General features: G+C 35.5%; 1 protein-coding gene across 2 annotated transcripts in view; it reads left to right on the plus strand.

Moving 5' to 3' along the window:
* Nucleotides 1–23,625, plus strand: part of ZMYM4 (zinc finger, MYM-type 4) — a 203,172-nt gene that overhangs the window by 145,855 nt on the left and 33,692 nt on the right. For both annotated transcript variants that reach the window (XM_006867520.1, XM_006867521.1), the window contains 13 exons: nt 4,783–4,957; nt 5,065–5,277; nt 9,973–10,123; nt 10,797–10,912; nt 11,315–11,593; nt 11,765–11,915; nt 12,684–12,856; nt 13,658–13,808; nt 14,575–14,715; nt 15,052–15,089; nt 16,989–17,133; nt 20,987–21,105; nt 21,863–22,034. In XM_006867520.1, coding sequence (XP_006867582.1) covers nt 4,783–4,957; nt 5,065–5,277; nt 9,973–10,123; nt 10,797–10,912; nt 11,315–11,593; nt 11,765–11,915; nt 12,684–12,856; nt 13,658–13,808; nt 14,575–14,715; nt 15,052–15,089; nt 16,989–17,133; nt 20,987–21,105; nt 21,863–22,034 — 2,024 coding nt within the window. The remainder of the gene's footprint in view (nt 1–4,782; nt 4,958–5,064; nt 5,278–9,972; nt 10,124–10,796; nt 10,913–11,314; nt 11,594–11,764; nt 11,916–12,683; nt 12,857–13,657; nt 13,809–14,574; nt 14,716–15,051; nt 15,090–16,988; nt 17,134–20,986; nt 21,106–21,862; nt 22,035–23,625) is intronic.

A 23,625-nucleotide genomic window follows, 5' to 3' on the forward strand; every position in this document is an offset into this window, starting at 1 on the left:
CACAGGGTTGGCAGTTCAAACCCATCAGCTGCTCTGTAGGAGGAAGATGTGGCTGTCTGTTCCATAAAGATTCAAGCATGGAAGCCCTGTATAGGGTCGCTGTGAGTCAGAAGCGACTCCATGGCATCTTAACAACAACATATTGATTATAACTTGATTTTGATGTTTCATATCAATTGCTTTTTAAAAATTAAACTTTTGATTGGTCAATAGTAAGATTGGTGGGTTTATTACTTAAAATTTCCTTGTGTGAAAGAATTTCCTAAAGATACATTTTAAAATATGTTTGTCATTGTTACCATAGGTAGTATTCTAAGGCTGTTTTGAGAGACAGAGACTGGCTTATTTTCCTTTTCATTTATTTTATTAGAGCATAAACTCAAAGAAGGTAGGAACATTAGCTAATTTCAACATCATGTTACTATCAAAATGTTATTACAAAAATAGACTTCTTTATACTGTTTGAATTGGGGAAAGTGCTGTTACAAATGCAGACTTACGTATACAATTGTACTTCAAAGTGTTCATGGAAAAACTCCACTGTCTTTCGATTCCATTTTTCCAAGAACTTATATGAAGCCTCTTGTATATCACATCTCTAAGTCAGTTTTAAAACAATAATTTTTAATAATTTTTGTTTCCTATTTTACCTTGCAGTGATTTCATATCATAACTTTCATTGTTATTTATTTAATTCTTACTGTTGTTGTTAAGTGCTATCGAGTTGGTTCTGATCCATAGTGACCCTGTATAGGGTTTCCGAGGAGGAGCCTGGTAAGCTTGAACCACTTGATTTTGTGTTCAGATCGACTTTGCATTCCAGCACATTAACCCACAGCACCACACCTGGAGTCCCAATTTTTACTATGGTGGTGGTGGTTGTGTGCCGTGGAGTCAGTTCCACTCATAGCAACCCTGTACAGGGTTTCTGAGGCTGTAAATCTTTATGGGAGCAGAATTTTTACTATAGAGAGAGAGCAACAATTCCTGAAATTTCTGTGATAATTGGCCTTTCATAATAATAGTCACAGTTACTTTTTCAAAGATTATCAGTTCTATCTTTTCAAAATGACTAAGAAACTGAAATATGTATTAAAATATGTATGTACCCTCTTTGTGTTTTCTTTATATATATAAATATATATATATACACTCACTCTACTCATCTAAGTTTTTCTTGTCCTTCTTGACCTCTGGTATCAGCCTTAGCTTTATCTGTGTTGTTGTTGTGTGCCGTGGAGTTGGTTTCGACTCATAGCAACCCTGTTCAGGGTTTCTGAGACTGTACATCTTTATGGGAGCAGAAAGCCTTATCTTTCTCCTATGGAACAGCTGGTAGTTTCGAACTGCTTACCTTGCGGTTTGCAGCCCAATTCGTCACCACTACACTATTAGAGCTCCTTAGCTTTATCTGTTGATAAGTCATTTTTATATACTTCATATCTTATCATGATCTTATTTAACTGAGTTCTTTAAAGTTGTATTTTTCATCTTCTGTTGTGTTTGATTTTGTCCACCTGTCTATTTTCTATTCTGCTTAAGTTTTCTACTTTTTAAACTGGTTACCCTATGACTTTTAGACCATTCTACCTCTCATTCATTGTTCTTTTAATTCTTTTGTCCCTTTCTGTTCTTCTTTCAGCTGGCCTTACCTGTGTATATGTATATCCTTAACCCTTTCATTTCCAGTCTCAGTGTTATTTTCTCCCTTTTTATTAATTCATTTTCCTCTTATTGCTTCAGACCTCACATATTAAGCTAACTTATTTTTCCTTATATTGCATTTTTTTTTTTTAATTTAAGGTTTTTATTGTGGATTGAGTAAAAGTTTACAGGGCACATCATCAGTTTCACATTCAACAATTCATATAACTTGTTTCATTACATTGATTATAATCCCCTCCATAAACCATCAGTTAAAAGTATCTCTCTCTATCTACTTTAGCTTTTTAAAAAACACACAAACAAAAAAAAACCCACTCAAGCATATATAATAATTTACATCTCCAAAAGGCACATTCTGCAAGTCTGCTCCTGGCCACCAGTTCTTAGTCCTTCTCTTCTTAGTTGATGAGTCTAGAGTCCTCAGCCGCTCCCCCTTTCCATGCCCCCATCTCTGCCTCCATCTCTGGCGCTGCTGCTTCTCTGGATAAGGTCCCACATTCTGTTTTTTTTCCTTGATGGTCCTAGGGTCCACCGTTTCTGGACTGTAAGATCAATCACTCCCCTTTTTTTGTTACAAAACTTCTACCTTTACAAGTGTGACAGTCGCAATTAGTCATGATAACAGTTATTTACTATTGAATCTTACGAATCTTATCCCCATCTCCTTTTACCAGACCCAGCTAGACAAGATGATAGCTATTCAGTGGGGACCCTTTCTTTCCCCCCACACTCTTAAACTAAGCTCCCTCTTGAAACCTTGTAAGCTAGTCACTTCTTGCCTTTGTAGCCCCTCCATTTTGGATAGCCAATGTCGAAGTTGCCCATCCCTGTCTACCCTGTGTATCGGTGGGAATGATCCTCGCTGTAAAGATTTGTTCCCTCTTTTGAGCTACTGCATGTATAGGTGTAGGTCACTATTAAGTATTTTATGAAAGCTTGCTATGATATTTTGTTGTTGTAAGGTGCCATCGAGTTGGTACCGACTCATAGGACTCTATGCACAACAGAACAAAACACTACTCGGTCCTGGGCCAACCTCACATTTGTTGCCACACTTGAGCTCATTGATGCTGCTACTCTGCCAATCCAACTTGTTGGAGGTTTTCCTCTTTTTCTCTGACTCTTCACCTTAAGTTCTGGTAGCGTAGTGGTTATGAATCGGGCTGCTAACCTCTAGGTCAGCAGTTCAAAATTACCAGCTGTTCTGCAGGAGAAAGATGAGGCTTTCTGCTCCTGTAAAGATTTACAACCTCGAAAACCCTGTACAGGGTCACTATGAGTTGGAACCAACTCCATGGCACATAGCCATCACCACCAACGCCACCTTACCAAACATGATATCCTTCTCCAGCAACTGGTCCTGCCTAACAATATGTCCAAAGTATGAGAGACGAAGTTTGGCCATCTTGGCCTCTAAGGAGCATTCTGGCTGCACTTCTTCCAACACAGATGTTTTTTCTTTTGGCAGCCCATGATACTTTCAACATTCTCCTCTGGCACCATAACTCAGATGCATCAAGTCTTCTATGGTCTTCCTTTTTCACTGTCCAGCTTTCGCATGCGTATGAGGTTATTGAAAATGGCTTGAGTCAGGTGCACCTTAGTCCTCAAACTCTGACATCTTTGCTCTTCAACACTTTAAAAAGGTCTTTTGCAGCAGATTTGCCTAATGTAATATGTTGTTTGATCCCTTGGCTACTGCTTCCGTGATATTTTACATATGTGTAACCAGATGCTCCTTGGAAACCCTGTACAGGGTCGCTATGGGTCAGAATCGACTCGATGGCATTTAACAACATCAATAATTTGTCTTATTTGCTTCAATAAAAACTGAGTATGCATGAACATGTTCAGGGCTTAGCTAAGACCATAGTGCATAATCAGTGTAACTGCTCTATAAATACCCCTAGAAATGAAATATGGTGAAACCTAGGACTACTGGTGTGGCGATGTATGATCAGCACTAGACTGTGAACCACAAGGTCATCAATTCAAACTCAACAGCTGTTCCATGGAAACCACTTTCAAGGTCACTATGCATTGGAACTGACTCGCACTTAATAGAAAACAAGTTATGTAAAGACCAAAAGGAAAAAAATGCAAGAAAGGAGAGCAGTCTGTAGCCACGTAGCCTAGGAGAAGAAGAGATATGGAGCTATGTATTACAGCGTAGTGCAACATCAGGTGTTTCTGTTGATAATTTCCATTATGTTAACTATGATTTATTAAAGTGGAGATAATTTATAATGTTTTAAAGGTAGTCTATTACTATTAGCTCTTTAAGCAGCAGGAATGAGCATAACAGTTTATTATTACATGGCTATTATGTGGTCATGGGAGAGGTACTGTTTTAAAATGTCATCAAAATATATTTTTAAAAGTAGTTTTTAGAAATACTTTGTAGGTATGGTATCTGGAAAACTACATATAGAGGGACCTTTGGGGGGTGGAATTAAGAGCAGAGTGAGTAGTAGCCTTAATCATTAAGGTTTTATTCTTCATTGCCTTCTAGTGTTTACAAAAAAAAAAAAAAAGATATGGAATTATTTTATATAGCTATGCTAGAATATATTCTTGTATGTTTTAAAATGTGTTTCTTTTTAAAAGTTAGTTTTCTTTTAAAATTTTGAATGTAATTATTTTAAAGAATATTTTGAGAAAGCCCAAAGAAGAAAATAGAGATCTCCTTTAATCCCACATACTGTATGGTGCTGTAGGATCAACACAGCGCCTCCGAAACCCTATACAGAGTCACTATGAGTCAGAACTGGACGGCACGGCATTTACCAACAACAACAATAATGTATAATGAATACTAACAATTTGTCATATATTCTTTTAGTTTTTGAAACATATTCTCATAGCGCTTTTATAAAGTAGGTACTATTGGTTCCATTTTGCAAGAAACAACTTAAAGACCAAAAAATATATCAATTTATCCTAGATCAAATTTCTGGTAAGTTTCAAAGCAGGACATTAAACGTAAATTTTTAAGTTGATTATTTCAATTCCAAAGCTGTTTCACTGTACTATATAATTGTCTATGTTTTATTTCATAATTTTTGCTCACAAGAGGGGAAAAATACAGTCTTATTTTATATTTGTTATCCTTTTTAGAGACATTTTAAATCCAAAGGATGTGATCAATGCCCAGTTTGAAAATGCTACCACTAGTAAAGTATTTTGCAGTCGGTCATGTTTGTCTACATATGAACTGAAAAGAAAACCTGTTGCTTCCCTGAATACTAATAACATTTCAACCAAATGTAGTATGTGTCAGAAAAATGCTGTTGTAAGTTGCCTTTATACTTTATTGGGACCAGAAATCTTAAATTTTCTTTGAAGAACATTTTTGATTGCCTGTTTATTGTTTGTATGTTGCTGTTTTTTAACTTCTAGATTCGACATGAAGTTAATTACCAGAATGTGGTACATAAACTTTGCAGTGATGCTTGTTTCTCGAAGTTTCGCTCAGCTAACAACCTCACCATGAACTGTTGTGAGAACTGTGGGGGTTATTGTTACAGTGGATCTGGTCAGTGTCACGTGCTTCAGATAGAGGGACAGTCTAAGAAGTTTTGTAGTTCAACATGTATCACTGCGTACAAACAGGTATGTGAGCATATTTAATCCCTATATCTATGTTCATTTTAGGAAGGTCTTTAAATATTTTTGAGAGAATTGATTATGTGATAATATTGTCAGAAATATTTATTATTTGCTTTGCTAATATTTTTTACATATAAATGCTATTTTTCAAATGAGTACATGTTAAATATTAAGTCTGTTGTGAAGTTTCATAGGTAGCAGTTTTGCATATGTATTTGAAGTTCAGATTTTTAGGTTGTGAGTGTTTAAACATTATTTTAATGTTATTTATATTGTTTAGCAATATTTTGAAAATACAGAACATCATAAGATGAAAAATATTTACATCTTCCAGAGAACCATTTCCATCATTTTGGTGTGTACGTTCTAATCTTTGAAATAAATTTTTATTTGCTTCTAAACTTTTTTTACTTGGTAAGGTAAGGCCCTCATTGAATGCTTATTCTTGAAACCAGATCCATGTGTTGAAATTAGAACCGTATGATTTTAATTTCAGACCAGAAAATGAAAATCTTATAGTCAAAGATTTCTTTCTTTTCTTTAGGAAATAGAAAATACTATCTTTGGATTGTGTATTATTTTGTAAATCGATGAGGTTTGTAGAAGAGGAACTGGAGGAGCTCTAGATGACAAATGTCAGCCATGTACTTTTGTGTTTGTTAGATTAATGTTTTGTTAGTAAATTCTGATTTACTAACATTTGTTTGATTTTTTTTTTTTTGAAGTTAATATAAAGGTACAGAATGTACTTAATTACTTTTCAAATTCTTGATCAATTTTCATTCTTTTTCATAGACTAGTAAGTTTCAGTACAGCCCACTAAAATTAATGAATTTATTATTGATGAAGAAATTTATTTTTAATAGTTTTTTTAAAGTTTGTAATGATTCAGGAATTTTAAACATTATACAGTTTAAAATAAGTCAGAAGCAACTCTCTGGCAACTAGCAACAAAATGAATGCTGCGCAAACAATTGCAGTTTGCTTTTCATTAATGTGCAGGCATGTTAAAAGGTCGTAGCTTTTCTATGTATTCCTTACTTTAGAAACACCGTTTTTCTGGTTTGTGTATGGGCAACCTATTTTTATTTTTAAGTGTGTTGTCTTTTTCCTCATTGCTAATCATTTTCCATTTTTGTGTCCAATACTGACATTTACTTGATTTCTGGCCATTAAGAAAACAGTTTATATTCAACTAGAGGAGGAGAATTAAGGAGCTCTGGTAGCGTAGTGGTTACGAGTTGGGCTGCTAACCCTCAGGGTTAGCAGTTTGAAACTACCAGTTCTGCAAGAGAAAGATAAGGCTTTCTGCCCCTGTAAAGATTTACAGCCTCGGAAACCCTATGCAGGGTTGCTATGAGTCAGAACCGACTCCATTGCATGTAACAACAACAGCAAAGAGGAGAGGAGAGTTAGGATGAAGCATATTAGTTTTGCATTTATTAAAAGTTTTAATGGAGCCCATACCTGTTAATTTTCTCACATATTAAAAATGCACTATGGTGTAGAAAGAACTTGGATGTAAAAGTGAAACAGACTGGTTTTGATCCTCAGATTTCCCATTCAAATACAGTCTTACTTTTGGGAAAGCAGTTAAACTCCTCTCATTCCATTTTTCTCATCTCTAATTGGCGATTCGAATACACAAGCTGCTCCTTGGAAACCCTGTACAAGGTCACTATGAATCGGAACCTACTCGATGGCACTTAACAACAGCAACAACAATTGAATGATTGTACTACCTGTGTCACAGAAATGCTTTCAGTATCATATTAAGTAGAATGATACAGTACCTAGTATAGACTCTGGCACATTATAGATGATTATTTTGGTTACTTTTATTTCTTCCTTATAATTATTGAAGAAAAGATTAGACATAATTTCTGTTATGACAGGCTACATATCTACTGGTAAAGATATTGATAGAAATGAGTAATTAGAGATACTTTGATAGGAGTCCTGGTGTGGCTCTGTAAGCAATGGACTTCTACCCACAAAGTTGATAGTTCAAACCCAGCAGCCAAAATGAGGGAAAAAGATGAGGTTTTCTGCTCTCATAAAGATTTATAGCCTTGGAAACCCTATACAGGGTTACTGTGAGTTAGAATCAACTCATTGGCAGTAAGTTGAGTTTTTTTGATGCAAGTTATATGGAGTACATTGGTCCTCATAGGAAGCATGGTAAGTTCTGTTTGATAGGGCAAGATGGGACTCTCAGCAGAATGTTCATAGAGATTTTTTTTTAAGTTTTTATTGTGAATCGAGTGATAATTTGCATGGAAGAACATCGGTTTTACACCCATCATTTCATTGCAATGATTACAGTCTCCTTGCATCATCATTCAAAATAGTATTTGCTTCTATTCCCTCTGTTTTGTTTGTTTGTTTTTTGGTGGTGGGAGGTGTACACAAAAACACTCAGGAATATATAATTATTTAAACAACAAAAGGGCACATTTTAGAAGCCTGCCTCCTGGCCACAAGCACACAGCCTTTCTCTTACCATGAGATGAATGACTCTTGACTTGTCTTTAAAAAGTTGGTGTTTCCAGTTCAGCATGGGGAGAAAGAAATGGAGCTTTAGATACAGTAGGCATTGCACAATGCAGCCTATGCTTATTTTAACAGGTACCGTTAAAGAGGAAATCTCACAATTTTATGCTTAAAGAGGGAACAGGCATTTAAAAATCTCCTATGAGGGTTATAATTGCTGATGTCAAATCTTGGCTGAAACTAGAGAATACCAGAAAGATGTTTACCTGTGCTTTTTTGACTATGCAGAAGCTTTTGAGTGTGTGGATCATGATAAGATATGGATATCATTGTGGAGAAATAGTTTTCTGGAATACTTAATTGTGTTTTAGGAACCTGTATGGAGACCAAGGGGCAGTCATTCAAACAGGACAAGGGAGCACTGAATGGTTTTAAATCGGGAAAGTATGCCAGGGTTGTATTCTTTTACCATACTTTTTCAGACTGTACACTAAGCAGCTAATCCAAAAACTTGATTATATGAAGAAAACCATGGGATCAATATTGGAGGAAGACTTATTAATAATCTGCAATATACAGATGATAACCTTGCTTGCTGAAAGTGAAGAGAACATAAAATATTGACTGATGAAGATCAAAGACCACAGCCTTCAGTGTGGGTTATGCCTCATTATTAAACAAACAAACCTTAAACTCCTCAACACTGGACCAATAAATAACATCATCACGAATGGAAAAAAGATTGAAGTTGTCAAACACTGTCAAAGTCGTGTAGCAGCCAAGAAATCAAACAATGTATTACATCAGTCACATCTGCTGCATAAGACCTCTTTAAGGTGTTCAAGAGCAAAGATGTCAGTGTGAGGACTGAGGTGTGCCTGACTCAAGCCATGGTATTTTCAATAGCTTCATATGCATGTGAAAGTTGGACGGTGAATAAAGAAAGCTGTATAAGAACTGATGCATTTGAGTAATGGTGTTTGAGAAGAATATTAAACGTACCTGTGCTGCTAAAATAACAAACAAATCTTTGTTGGAAGTGGTACAACCAGAATGCTCCTTTGAAGCCAGGATGGCAGGACTTTTTCTCTCAGACCTCTGACATACTATCAGAAGGGACCAGTCCCTGGAGAAGGACTGGGTAAAGTGAAGGATAAGGGCAAAAGAAGAAGACTCTGAACAGGATGGATCAGTATAGTGGCAGCAGCAATGGGGTCAAGCTTAACGATTGCGAGGATGAAGAAGAACCAGGCAGTGTTTTCATCCTGTTTGTTCATAAGATCGCTGAGTCAGAAGTGATTCAGTGGCAACAAACAACAAAACAAGTGCTTGGCAGACTTTAGTAATTGTGAATATGTGACATGATTAATAATATTCAGCATTACTTGCTTCTGAATCCTTGAGTGTGGGGACTTAACAAATTATAGTGATTTATTTTAGAGTGCTTATAGTATACAAGAAGGAGCTCTACTAGCTAGCATAGTGCTTACGAATTGGGCTGCGAACCTTAAGGTCAGCAGTTCAAAACTACCAACTGTTCTGCTGGAGAAAGATGAGGTTTTCTGCTCCTCTAAAGACTTACAGCCTTGGAAACCCTGTACAGGGTCGCTATGAGTTGGAATAGATTCTACGGCACATAACAACAACATAGTATACAAGATTTGCTGTCATTGATTATAATGTACTTTGTTATTGGTAGTAGAATATTTGACAATGAAATTTCTAATATGTTTAAGTGTTTGTCTCCTTTAATTAACATTTTATAGATATCTATAGCACCTCTTTTGTGATTATCTTCCCAATTTATAAGATAGTATAGAAGGATGAATTTTCTGTTGTATTATTGTTTAAAATGTTTTTTAAACTATGGTTACAATTAATTAGAAGATACTGAAATTACTTGCTAGATTGTGACCTGCATTATTTTTTAATGCAATAAACAAAATAGAAGATATCAAAAGTGCATGACATGTTACCATGTATTGTTTTGTTAAAATTTTCAGTTATATATAAAAGCATATGATATATAATCACAAAGCATGGAAAGTATGTGTGTGTTGGGTCACTTTGTAAACTTTCTTACTGAGATCATAATCATGAAAGTTTGAAGCCACTGATTAAAGTATTTCTGATGTAAACATTTTAAAGAGTTGTGCTTTAACTCAGAATTTGATATAAATAAACTTTGTTTCATTCTTTTAATAGAAATCAGCCAAAATCACACCATGTGCACTTTGCAAATCATTGAGATCTTCTGCAGAAATGATTGAAAATACCAATAACTTGGGGAAGACAGAGCTTTTCTGTTCTGTTAATTGTTTATCTGCTTACAGAGTTAAAATTGTTACTTCTACAGGTAATACTGGATTCATGAAATTTGTCAATGTAGTAGTTGAGCTCTGGTAGCATAGTGGTTACGAATTGGGCTGCGAACAACAAGGTCAACAGTTTAAAACTACCAGCTGTTAGGTGGAAGAAAGATGATGCTTTCTGCTCCTGTAAAGATTTAGAGCCTTGGAAACCCTTTACTGGGTCACTCTGAGTCGGTTCTGACTCCATGGCACATAACCACCACTACCAGTAGTTGAAAAAAGTATGGTGATTGCTTTATTTTTATAGTACAGACGTCCAAATTTGTATATGATTTTTAAGGAAAATTAAAATTATTTCAGATCTTTGTTGTAAGGTATCACCTGTTTCCTTGATTGCTTATTTAATGTTTATTTACTTATTTGTTAATTCCTCTTTATCAAAGGAATTTCATAAGTTTCTTTTAATAATGTTTTTTTTTTTATCCACGCCTGCTTTATTTCAAGTTTCATTGATTTGTAGTTTCAGAATAGACTATAACCATTTTAAATGGGAGGGGGAGGGAGTTCTTATTACTAGTTTTTGTGTGTATGTGAAATGATTGAGTCACTTTATTTTCTGCAACTTAACCAGGCCCTTGAAATTTTGTATATTGTACAATAGTTATTCTCATCTTTTTGTGCATGTTATTCATTAGTTTTTATTTTTGATTTTCTAAGGTGTACAAGTTCAGTGTAACAGTTGTAAAACCTCAGCAGTCCCTCAGTATCATCTAGCCATGTCAGATGGAAGTATACGCAACTTCTGCAGCTACAGTTGTGTGGTAGCTTTCCAGGTATGGCTTCAGGAATCTTCCTTTTCTCAATTCATTGAATGGCCTGCTATCCTAATGTAAACTTAAGTGTTTCTAATGCCTGCATTGTCTTAATTTCTATCTCTACCCTGTTAGGTTTGGTTTCTGTGGCATATCCTGTACTTGGAAGCATGTCATTTAAGTATCTTCTCTAAAATTAAATGGTACTATTATTACAAATGAGCCTTGATGACACAATGGTTAAGGTGCTCACAGGCTAACCCAAAGGTCGGTTGTTTGAACTTATCAGACACTTCTCGGGAGAAAGTTGTGGCAGTTTGCTTCTATAAAGATTATAGCTTAGGAAACTCTGTCCTGTAGTTTGCGCTGAGTTGGAATTGAACAAATAATTAGATTGATCTTTTAAATTTTTTTTTTTTCCAGAACTTGTTCAACAAACCAACAGGAATGAATTCTTCAGTAGTGCCCTTGTCTCAGGGCCAAGTAATTGTAAGCATCCCCACAGGTTCAACAGTGTCAGCAGGAGGAGGTAGCACCTCCGCTGTTTCTCCCACCTCCATCAGTAGTAGCTCTGCTGCAGCTGGTCTTCAGCGTCTTGCTGCTCAATCCCAACATGTTGGGTTTGGACGAAGTGTGGTGAAACTTAAATGTCAGCACTGTAACCGTCTTTTTGCCACAAAACCAGAACTTCTAGATTATAAGGTAAAGTACAGGATCGTGATAAAGGATTAAGTATAAACTACTGTTTGTAAAATTATTTTTAGTTTATTCATCTCTGGAAAATTTTACTGTTTGTTTTGAGAGTAAGAGGGATAGGATGACTATAAGAGAAAACAAATGTTTAATTGGTACTCAATAATTATTTCTTTGCAGGGTAAAATGTTTCAGTTTTGTGGCAAGAATTGTTGTGATGAATATAAGAAAATAAATAATGTAATGGCAATGTGTGAATATTGTAAAATTGAGAAAATTCTAAAGGAGACTGTGCGATTCTCAGGTGCTGACAAGTCATTCTGTAGTGAAGGTAAAAACAGAAGATAATTTTACCTACTGAGCATGTTGGTTGTTATAAAAGTAGTTGATTTTTTATGCTTTTAAGTCCATCTATTTTATCCTTCATGTATAATGCCAAAACTTTTTTTTGTTGCTTGCACTTTGTTGGCTCTTCTGATCTAGTCCTTCATATTATATTTAAAGGTTGAAATAAAGGAAAAGATCTTCAGTATATAATGCAGATGATCGAGGTGATGTAAAATATATTTAACATTATTAGGTTGCTAGGGACCTCAAGGCTCTTGTAATTGTTATATTTATTTCTAAAGGGGATTCCTTAAATTATGGTTGCTTCCTAAGATGATACTTTTATTTCACAGCTGTTAAGTTTCTGAATATAAATGGCCTATGCATGCAAATAAACATGAGATAAAAGTGCTTCCTCTAATTAGATGACCATATATGAAAAGTGTTTATTTTTAAAGTACACAAGAGTAATCTCCTAAGACAAACAGCTTAGCTTTCAGATCTTTTGACTACAGCACAAAAGAAGAAATACATTTTACATTGTGACTAGTATTCTGTATTAACTTATATGCAAATAAGTTTCTTGAAGCATAACTCTTCTTACTATATGTAATGCACTATAATGTTTTCTATCCTGTCTTACTATTTCATTTTCTAAAGTGCTAGTAACAATCCTAAATTGATCTGTTGAGGTAGTAATTGTCCTAGGTCATTTAAATACTAGATGTGAGTGTTTCTCCCTGATGTATATCTTCTCTTCCCTGATTTTTAGGTTGCAAATTGCTTTATAAACATGACTTGGCAAAACGTTGGGGAAGTCACTGTAAAATGTGCAGTTATTGTTTACAGACATCACCCAAATTGGTACAGAATAATTTAGGGGGAAAGGTGGAAGAGTTCTGTTGTGAAGAATGCATGTCTAAATACACAGTTTTGTTCTATCAGGTAAAACTTATCCACATTCCTGGGATTTTCAAGCAAAGACATAAGTTATTCCATTCTTTTATGAACTATGAAGGGCAATTCAATGATTTAAAACTTTTGAAAATTAAATGTACTATAATCTCTTTTTGCAATTAATATAAAATTTAAGAGGACTAATGTTTTGTTAAGGAGCTCTGGTAGGATAGTGGTTACGAATCGGGTTGCAAATAGCAAGGTCAGCAATTCGAAACCACCAGCTGTTCCCCGGGAGAAAGATGAGGCATTCTGCTCCCGTAAAAATCTATAGCCTCGGAAACCCTGTATAGGGTCGCTATGAGTCGGAACTGACTCCAAGGCACACAGCCACCACCTACCACAATGTTTTTGTAGTTTGATTCCTTTCGGTTTTCATTTCCTTATAGAAGATGAAACTGTCTTAAGATTAAAGTACTAACAAAAATATTTTTAAAGAATTAAAGTATTTAAAATTGGGATTTTATGTATTTATTATTTAACTAAAATTAGTTTTCTAAAGTCTATGATAAAAATAAATATTTTTTTACCTTTGTTTTTTAGGTAGTTTTTATTGGAGTCTTTAAACATGGAATAGTTTTTGTTTTGTATGTATTTTTGCTTTAATTTTAGAATAAATTCATTGAGAAATAGATACATACTTAACAATGTAGGACAATTAACCTTTCTTTTTGTAATATAAATGTTAATTGCTTTACTTGTTATCTGTGTCCTGTTTTTAAATTTGTCTGATACAGTAATTTGTTTCTCATTCTTTTACGCAATTAATATTTTCTGTTTGTTTCTTAGATGGCTAAATGTGATGGTTGTAAGCGACAGGGTAAGCTCAGTGAGTCTTTGAAGTGGCGAGGAGAAATGAAACATTTTTGTAACCTGCTTTGTATTTTGGTGTTCTGTAATCAGCAAAGTATGTGTGAACCACCTTCCCAAAGCAATGCAGGTAAAATTAAACTTAAGTCATCAGTAGCATTTTTGTTAAACACAAGGACCTGAACTATTGTTCTATAGGAACTGTAAACAGTTTTCAGTAATTTCATGAAATTATTAAATTGTAAATCCCTCCCTTTTTTTTTTTTTTAGTACTTTAGGGTAAAGCTGGATAGAAATGAGTTCTTTAAACTCAGTGTATGGAATCAAATTTACTATTCTAAGTACTTTATCACTAGTAGTTAATATGTTTTAATTATATATACACCTTGATTTTCTGTAAAAAGTAATTGAGAATACTTATTTAAAAAGTACATAAAATATTAAGTCAGTCATATGGCCTTTCAAATGTACCATATTCATAGTTAGGCCATTTAATGTCAGAAACTTTATGGTTAAATAAAGTTTATAGTACTACTGTAAAAGCTAGAATGATTTCAGTACAGCCTGTTGACAAATAGAAGCAAGAACTGTAAGAGCCTACTTCAAGCACTTAAAAGTTTATTAAATCTTCTCTGGACTCTTCATTAGTATTGTGCCTCTGTGTTTTTGTTTTTGTGGTTGTTTTTTAATTAAGACTACTTTTATTTTTATACAAAGATAAAGTGCATGTAATTTAAGTCTCACTAATTAAAAAATGAACAAAAAAAACACCCCAATCCTGTAGTGACTGTTTATATCAGTAGAAATTAACCTTAAAGCATTGTTTAATCACTTTAATATGTTTTTATGTGTTATTGTATACATGATGTTTTCTTGTTTTTATATATTCTAATCAGCAAGTATTTCCATGGTTCAAGCTGGTTCAACAGGACCCCCATCTCTAAGAAAAGATTCAACTCCAGTTATTGCTAATGTAGTATCGTTAGCAAGTGCTCCTGCTGCCCAGCCCACAGTAAATTCTAACAGTGTCTTACAAGGTATACCTGAATTGGAAAGCGTTTGTCTAGCTTTTTTGTGGTGTATACAGTGGTTTTGTGCTTTCTCTCATCAATGATTGTTTCCGTATGTGTGACATATTTCTATGAGAAAGATGGCTCATTGTGGGTTGCCAAGATCTAAAATAGTGTTCTACAAGTTTCAAATCTCTGTTTCTCATACTGTACTTAAAACTTCTGATCTTTTCCACTCGGTTAAATTAGGAATAACACATGTTCTTATGATGATGCTCTGTTGTTTATTGATCAAAAATTCTTTGAATGCTAATATTTAAATAATCATATAATATCCTAAATCTGTGTTTTACTTTGTATCAGGTGCAGTCCCGACAGTAACAGCAAAAATTATTGGGGATGTAAGTTTTATTATTTTTACTACCATTGTCACTGTATGCATTTTCAACTTTTATGAATACGAATATGTTTTGGCGATTTATTCCCTCTGGTTTGGTCTGGTGTGGTACTGCGGTTTAATGCGCTGGATTGCAACGTGTTTTGAACCGCAAGGTTGCTGGTTCAAGCTCACCAGTTGTTCCTTGGAAACCCTATAAAGGGTCGCTATGGATTGAAACCAACTCCATGGCACTTAACAACAACAACATTGTTTACTGGAAGGCGCCCTGGTAGTGGTTAAAGTGCTTATTTAGTTGCTAACCAAAAGCATAGCAGTTTGAATGCACCATAGCTGTTCTGAGGGAGAAAAACTTGGCAGTTTTTTTTCTTAAAGATTTACAGTCTTGGAAATCCTCTGGGGCAATTCTGCTTAGTTCTGTAGGGTCACTGTGTGTTGGAAATATTTCAATGGCAGTGAGATTTTTTTCTTTTTCTTAAGGTGCCTGAGTGGCACACACAGTTTGCAGCTGGTTGGTTGTTCAAACCCCACCTAGTGACACTCTGGAAGAATGCCTGGCAGTCTGATTCTGTAAAAGTTGTTTTTGTTTTGAAGTGCCATCAAGTCAGTTTAGTGACCCTGTATAGGGTTTCTGAGAGCAACTGGTGGATTTTAACTGCCGACCTAGCTGTTCAAACTGTCTAATACATTATCCTGCAGTGCCACACCAGCCAAGAAAAACCCTGTTTGAGCAGTTCTACTTTGTAACACACAGGACTGCCATGAGTCAAAATTGACTTAACTGCAATGGCTTTGTCATCCTTGGGCAGCCTAGTAACCAAAATACTGGCAATTCAACTCACTCAGAGGTACCTCTGAGGAAAAGCCTGGCAATCTGTTTCTAAAAGGTCACAGCCTTGAAAATATTAGGGTGTTCATTTCTCTTCACGCATTGCAGAGTAGATTGCCATGAGTCAGAATCAACTCCATGGCAGCTGTTTTGAGGGGTTTTTGGGGTATTTTTTATTACATAAAATGAATATCACTAGTTGATTTCATCTTTGTTAAAGAATTATTGTTGTGGTTAAGTACCTTCAAGTTGGTTCTGACTCCTAGCAACTCTGTATAGGGTTTCCAAGGAACAACTGATGGGTTTGAACCACTGACCTTGAGGTTAGCAGTCCTGTTCTTAGGGTCTTTTATATATACTTTAATTTATTTTGAATGCTTACTGTCTTCATATAGTTCCTGAAAGTCTATTTTTAAAAAACGTAATTTTTTTTTGTTTGGAATTAAGTTGTACAAATTTCAGGCCTAAAAAGTTCTTTGGAGGTTTTATAGTTCAGTCAGATAGCAAATAAGATAATTATTAAATATAGTTAGTTTTCTCTTATTGGAGATTCCTTTGTTCATGCATTAATATTTTCTGCATTATCTCTTAAAAGAAAAAAATAAATAACGATAAAAACGTGATAGCAATACTGTTATTTCTAAAGTGTTTCCTGGTATTTGATGTAACTTTCTTATCTTTATTCAAGTTATTTAAATGGTCATAAGTGATTCTAAGTTACTGCTAGTTATCTTGAAAGTTAAGTTTCTAAGATTTAAGTCAAATTAGAAATTACAATTCTCATTTTAAACTCCATTAACATTATTATTAATCAACAGTATCTTACAATGGAAATTATATATTTCTAGTAAACAGAACTGGTAATTAGATACATTCAGAATCAATATATTATCATCATAATATTCCTTTACTGCTGCTATATTACTTCAGGAATATTTTATTTCTCAGATATTTAATTTATTATTTACCTGCTGTGTCTCTTGCAATTCCAGTATGGTATTGATTTTTAAATTATATTTCTATTATTGATGATAATATTTTAAGAATCTCATTGGTTTCTGGTTTTTCACCTAGGCAAGTACACAAACAGATGCCCTGAAACTACCACCTTCCCAACCTCCAAGACTTTTGAAGAACAAAGCTTTATTGTGCAAACCTATTACACAGACTAAAGCCACCTCTTGCAAACCACATACTCAAAACAAAGAATGCCAGACAGGTATGTTCTTTGGACCTTTTAAATTTTAACTTAGTTTATGGAAAAGGAGCAGTTTATATTCATTCCTAGGTGACATGTTTAGTTGTGTGTATTAGTTCTTGCAACATCCTTGTGAGCTAAGTATTTACCCTGCCTAAGGCTTTAACAAAGGAGCTCTGGTAGCGTAGTGGTTACGAATCGGGCTGCGAACCTTAAGGTCAGCGGTTCGAAACTACCAGCCGCTCCGCGGGAGAAAGATGAGGCTTTCTACTCCCGTAAAGATTTACACCCTCGGAAACCCTGTACAGGGTTGCTATGGGTCGGAACCGACTCAATGGCACTTAACAACAACAACAAGGCTTTAACAAGTTAATATCAAAGAGAAGGAAGTTGTTGATATGCCATATTGTGAACAATTCGTTTGATTCCCTTATCATTATAACAGTGTAGTTATATAATATGGATATTATGTAGTGTAGTTGTTTAACTGTAGAAAAACAAAGGTTTGAAATGGTCTAAACCTAGCTTTTACATCTTGTTCTGACTCCTAGTTGCTGTGTGGTTTTTGACAAATTGCTTAAACATTTTATTTTTACATTAAATTATGTTTAATATATTAAATTAGACTGGATTTTAGTTGATGGTTTCTTTTTTTTGCAAATACTTTTGTCATTTTTTGGTGAGAGACATAATGTTGTTGTTGTTGTTGTTATGTGCCGCGGAGTTGGTTCTGACTCATAGCGACCCAGCACAGGGTTTCTGAGGCTGTTAATCTTTACGGGAGCAGAACGCCTCATCTTTCTCTCGCGGAACAACTGGTAGTTTCGAACTGCTGATGTTGCAGTTCGCAGCCCGATTCATAACCAGTACACTACCAGAGCTACTTTAAACAGTCCCACCAAATTGCATTGGATCAGAGTTTTGGTTTTTTAATTTCAGTTAATACAAACCTATTAATTTCTGTTGGTGAACTATGTGTTGATTAGCATTACTATTTTTTAAGAGCGAGGAAATCATTTAAAATTCATATACATAGAAGTTTTCATGGAATCGGAATTTTTAGGATATTTCTTCACTGATAATCTCTATTTGAAGAGACATTGTCATTGAAACAAGGTTTCCTTTAGTTCTTTGAACATACTTTATAATGGCTATTTTGAATTCTTTACTAAATCTTATGTATGATCCCCCTGTTTCTCGTGCTTTTTTCTCTTCCTGTGAATGTGTCACACTTTAATGTTTCTTGGTATGTCTAATAAATTTTTGTTGTTATTGAAAAGTAGACATTTTGGGTTGTATATTATAGCTTCAAGGTCTGCAAAGAAATATGAGGCTTTTTGCTCCCGTAAAGATTTATAGCCTCAGAAACCCTATACAAGATCGCTGGAAGTTGTAACTGACTCCATGGCACACAACCAGCATCACCATTACAGAAATTTTGGATACTGTAACCACCCTCTTATTCCTTTTTGGAGTTTGTTTTTGTTGTTTTGTGACTTGGGTTAGGCTATTTTACTGAGGTCTACCTTCTTCCCGTCCCCTACAGTGTGAAACCTTTGATAGGACAGGACAGCCTTCAGTGTGCATAGTTACCCTGGACTGACAGTGGGTTTAAGCAAGGTGTTTCTTTTCCCAGGTCTGTCTGCTAAGCAGACTATTTCCCTGCTGGTGATTCAGCCTCACCAGCTCTTCCTTGGAAACCCTATACAGGGTTGCTATGAGTCAGGACCAACTCAACAGGACTTAACAACAACCATTGTCAGCTGTTTGTGCTGTCCTTTGTTTTTTAATTGCTCAGCAGTCGGATTCAATTAAATTCAGGCAGATAGAGTTTGAGACCATATTTTGATATTGTTAGGATGGCTCTTCTTAAGCTGTTTCTTTCCTTGGTCCTCTAGTGCATTATATGGCCTATGACTTAGCTTGTTACTAAGAAACTGCCCAGTGTCTAGTAGAAATAATAAATAAATTGGCATTGTGTCCCCTTTGGTGCCATGGTTAAAATGTTTAGCTACTAACTGAATGGTTGGGAGTTCAAACCCACCGGACACTCTGGGAGAAGGATGTGGCACTCTGTTTCTGTAAGAGATTTACAAGAAATAACCCTATGGAGTAGTCCTACTCTACCCTTTAGTGTAGCTACAAGTTGAAATTGACTCAGAAATCTCAGTATACTACTTATTAACATATAGCTTTCTTGTTCCTGTCAGCATATTGTTTTCCATATTCCTCTTTTCAGATCAACGTTCCAGTTATTTCCATGCATCTATCTAAGTCTATCCAAGTTAAATTCTTTATTCATTTTATCCTTGTATCATTGGCATTTATTATGTGTTAACAACAACTCTAAGTCAGAGCCATCCTCTTTCTTTTTCTTTTTATTAAAAAGTTTTTATTGTGAATTGAGTGAAAGTTTACAAATCATATACTTTGTTTCATTATAATGATTATATTCCCCTCCATGTACCATCAGTTAACAGTATTTTAGCTCTTTTTTTTTAAACACTCAGGCATATATAATAATTTTTACCACCAAAAGGCACATTCTGCAAGCCTGCCTCTTGGCCGTCATCTTTCAGTCCCTCTAATTCCATGAATTTAGAGTCCTCAGCTGCCCTATCTCTCCATGTCCCCATCTTTCCTCCATCTCTAGTGTCACTACTTCTCTGGATAGGATTCCACATTCTGCTTGTGTTCTTCTCCCTTGATGGTACTAGGGTCCTCTATTTCTGGGCTGTAAGATACTACTCCCCTGTTTTTGTTACAAAACTTCTACTTTTACGATTGAGACAGTCGCAGTTTGTCATGATAACAATTACTATTGAATCATTAGAATCTTCTTAACCTCTTTTTAATAGACCCATCTAGACAAGATGAAAACTATTCAGTGGGGACTCTATCTTTCCCCACACACTTTTAAACTATATTCCCACTTGAAACCTAGTAAGCCAGTCACTCCCTGCCTTTATATTGCCCCCTCATTTTAGGTAGCCAGTGTCTAAGTTGCCTGTTCCTATCTACCCTGTTTATAGAGGGGGATAGCATTGATACTTGATGTGAAGACTCCTTTCCTCTCTGATGGTATTTTGAGCTACTACATCCATAAATATAGGTCAAGTTCATCAAATTGTAGCAATTTACCCTCCTTTCCTTTATCAGAAATTATTTTTTTGTTATCTTCCTCTAGTTGAGTTCTGATTATCAAGCCATTGAAGCTAGGTCAAATGGGTACTGTCTGCAAGTATGGGTGTTCTTGTGCATCTTTCCTCAGTTCATATCAGCTGGATGCTTCACTCGCACATCTAGCCCTCTGGTTATATCTGTCCATGGGCTCAGGTGTCTCCAGGTCTCACCACACTTTGGGCCATCCAACCCTTCCTCATCTCTCTCTCATCTCCAAGACAACGGGAGTCTATGGAACATGGTTGAATTCAGCCCATGTCTTCATTGCTGCCTTTCCTCCTCTTCCACTCACCAGTAGACCATTGTGGTCGCCAACAAGCTTACATGCCTGCTCATGTATTTCCTTTGAGGTTCAGTCTCAGAGGGGTGTTTGTCTTGAAGGGGACTTGATTGCTTGCCTTGATGGCTTCCTGGCCGTCAACTTGCTTATTCTTGTAGTAGCCAGTCTTACTGACATTTTGTTTTGGGTATTTCCTCATGATTTTTCCTTGAAGATGTATCTTTTGTTGCTGTAGCTGTTCCAGGGTGGTCTGTCAAGCCCTTGTTTGCCATTGTAGTTGGTATCTCTTTTCTAGTGTTACAGGTTGCAGATATTTTAGACTATAAAACTCTATGAACACTTTTTGAAATTTTATTAAAATATCATTTCTAACCCTCTTTTCTTTTGTATTTTTTGTTTTGTTTTCAATAGAAGACACTCCAAGTCAACCCCAAGTCATTGTGGTGCCAGTCCCTGTGCCAGTGTTTGTACCCATACCTCTTCATCTTTATACTCAGTATGCCCCAGTCCTCTTTGGAATTCCAGTTCCAGTAAGTAATCAGTTAGAGATTAAGGCTAGTGTAGCATTTTCTTCATTTAAATTTTGTAGCACCTTAGGGAAAGTTTGCACTTGTTGGTTGTTTCTGTATTACTAATATGGATTATATAAAGCACTATTTCTGTTTGTGGAGTCCCTGCTGTGGTGCTGTAGGATAAGTACTGGACCATATGGTCAGTTTGAACTGCAAAGTCAGCTGTTAGACTCACCAGATCACTATACAAGTCAGCTATGAATGTGAACTGATTTGACAGTTCACAATAACAGCAACAACTTATGTTTTGACTCCTCCTTCTTAGAAACTTTTTTAAAAAGCTACACATAATAAACACACCTAAATGTCAGAAATTGGGTGTGTGTTAGAATCCTGGATTCTATCAAGGGTAGAAAGAGGGATACTGTGATTTATATGATTCTCACTTTTTATTAAAGAACATTTTTCAGAGGAAATACATTTTTCCCTGATACTATTTTATAAGTGAAACAATCATTTGAAAATGTTAAATAATGTAGGCCAAAACCAACAAAAATAAAGCAGAAGTATAGTAGAGAAGGTGTTTTTAAAGGAGACTGAGACACATTCTGTTGCATGTCCAAAAGAGCACTTACTTTTTATTGGAGCTGGTCTTATAAAAACAAACTAGTAAGAACATTTGGAATTTATTAATTCTGAACTAATCTCACAAGTTATGGCTTTGATTATGTACCTATTGCCTAAGAAACTGTTCAACCTTCCCTTGGTCTTTTAGATGCCTGTCCCCATGCTTGTTCCATTCTCAATGGATAACGAAGATAAAGTCACTGAAAGTATTGAAGACATTAAAGAAAAGCTTCCCACACATCCATTTGAAGCTGATCTCCTTGAGATGGCAGAAATGATTGCAGAAGATGAAGAGAAAGAAAAGACTCTATCCCAGGGAGGTCAGTATAAACTCTAAAGTAAAGAATGAAAAGAGAGAAGACATAGCTGCAGATTTTTTCCAGGTGACCTTTGTCACCTAAGTCAGGCAGTCAAAGTATATCATTTTTCCTCTAAAATGTGATTTATGCTTTTGTTTAATTTTATTATTACATATTAACAAGCCATAAAGTCTAATTCTTCTTTAATAGTTATTGCATTTTTTGTTTTGTTTTTTCATTTTTGACAAACTTGCATTTCATAAAATAAATCAGTTTAAATGGAAAGAAGACTTATAAAAACAAACAAACAAAAGGCAAGAAAGAGTTGCAATTTGCAAAAACTGTGTGAGAGCCATGTCTGACGTCCTTTGGCTTCACATGGGGAAAAGAGAATCAAACTCAGAATCAGCCCAAGACCAATTCCCAGGACATAGAGATATGACATGCTTGCGCCCTACAACTTTCTTTACAGTCATCCCTCCACTCTGCTTCACATCTGAGTTTGATATTCCATTGCAGTACCACACAAAACTCATAACAATATTCATGATATTTGGGTTTATTAGGGAAGTGAACAGGATCAGGAACACCTCTTGTCTACTCTACTGTAGGTATGCCTTACTCTTGTCTTCAACGTCTTAGCCATGTGGCCTGTTAGCTTCTGTTCTACTTGGGCATATGTTACAGATCATTTTAGCTAGTCTGTAAATAAATGTTCAAAGGGCACATTCTGCAAGCCAGCCTCCTGCCCACAAGGCACTCAGCTTGACTCAATCCATGGACTCATAGATGATTCGTCTCACCATACCACTGCCTCTGCTACTACTTCTGATATCAACAGTTTTCTATGTAGGGATCTCACACTCCACTCATGCTTTTCTTTCTTGATGATCCTACTACTGAGATAACTTTTTAAACCTAGCAGAATTGCAAAACTAACCAATCCCCCCTGCATAAGAGTCCTATACACAATATTTGCATGGTGCTGCCCAGTCATTCAAGAGCTCCAGCACTAGTGGTTACCAGTTGGACTGCTAATCTCAACATCAGCAGTCAAAAACTACTAGCTCCGTTCTTGAAAGAAAGATGCTTTCTGCTCCCGTAAAGATTTACAGCTTCAGAAACACTGTAAAGGGAATCTTACAGTAGTGTTTTGTAGTTTTCTTTGTTTAGGTCCTTTGTTTCTCTGGTTATTCCTAGATTATTTCATCCTTTGGGCAGCTATTGTAAATGGTATTACTTTCCTAATGTCCTTTTTGGCACTTTCGTTATTGGTATAGAAGAATCCAACTGATTTTTGTATGTTGATCTTATATCATATCACTTTGCTGAATCTTCCAAAGAGGTCTAGTAGCATTTTTACTGAGTCTTTGAGGTATTCTGTGTATAAGATCATATCATCTGCAAATAGAGTTTTATTTCTTCTACTACCCAGTCACTTTTGAGCAGGGTGTTATTCAGTTTCCATGTATTTGCCTTTATTTCCTTAGTCTTCCTCTTGTTGATTTCTAATTTGATATAATTGTGGTCTGAGAAGATGCTTTGTAGTATTTTGATATTTGTGAATTTATGGAGATTTGTTTTGTAGTCTAACACATGGTCTAATCTGGAG

Source organism: Chrysochloris asiatica, unplaced genomic scaffold (genome assembly GCF_000296735.1).
Source record: "Chrysochloris asiatica unplaced genomic scaffold, ChrAsi1.0 scaffold00106, whole genome shotgun sequence".
Classification (NCBI taxonomy): Eukaryota; Metazoa; Chordata; class Mammalia; order Afrosoricida; family Chrysochloridae; genus Chrysochloris; species Chrysochloris asiatica.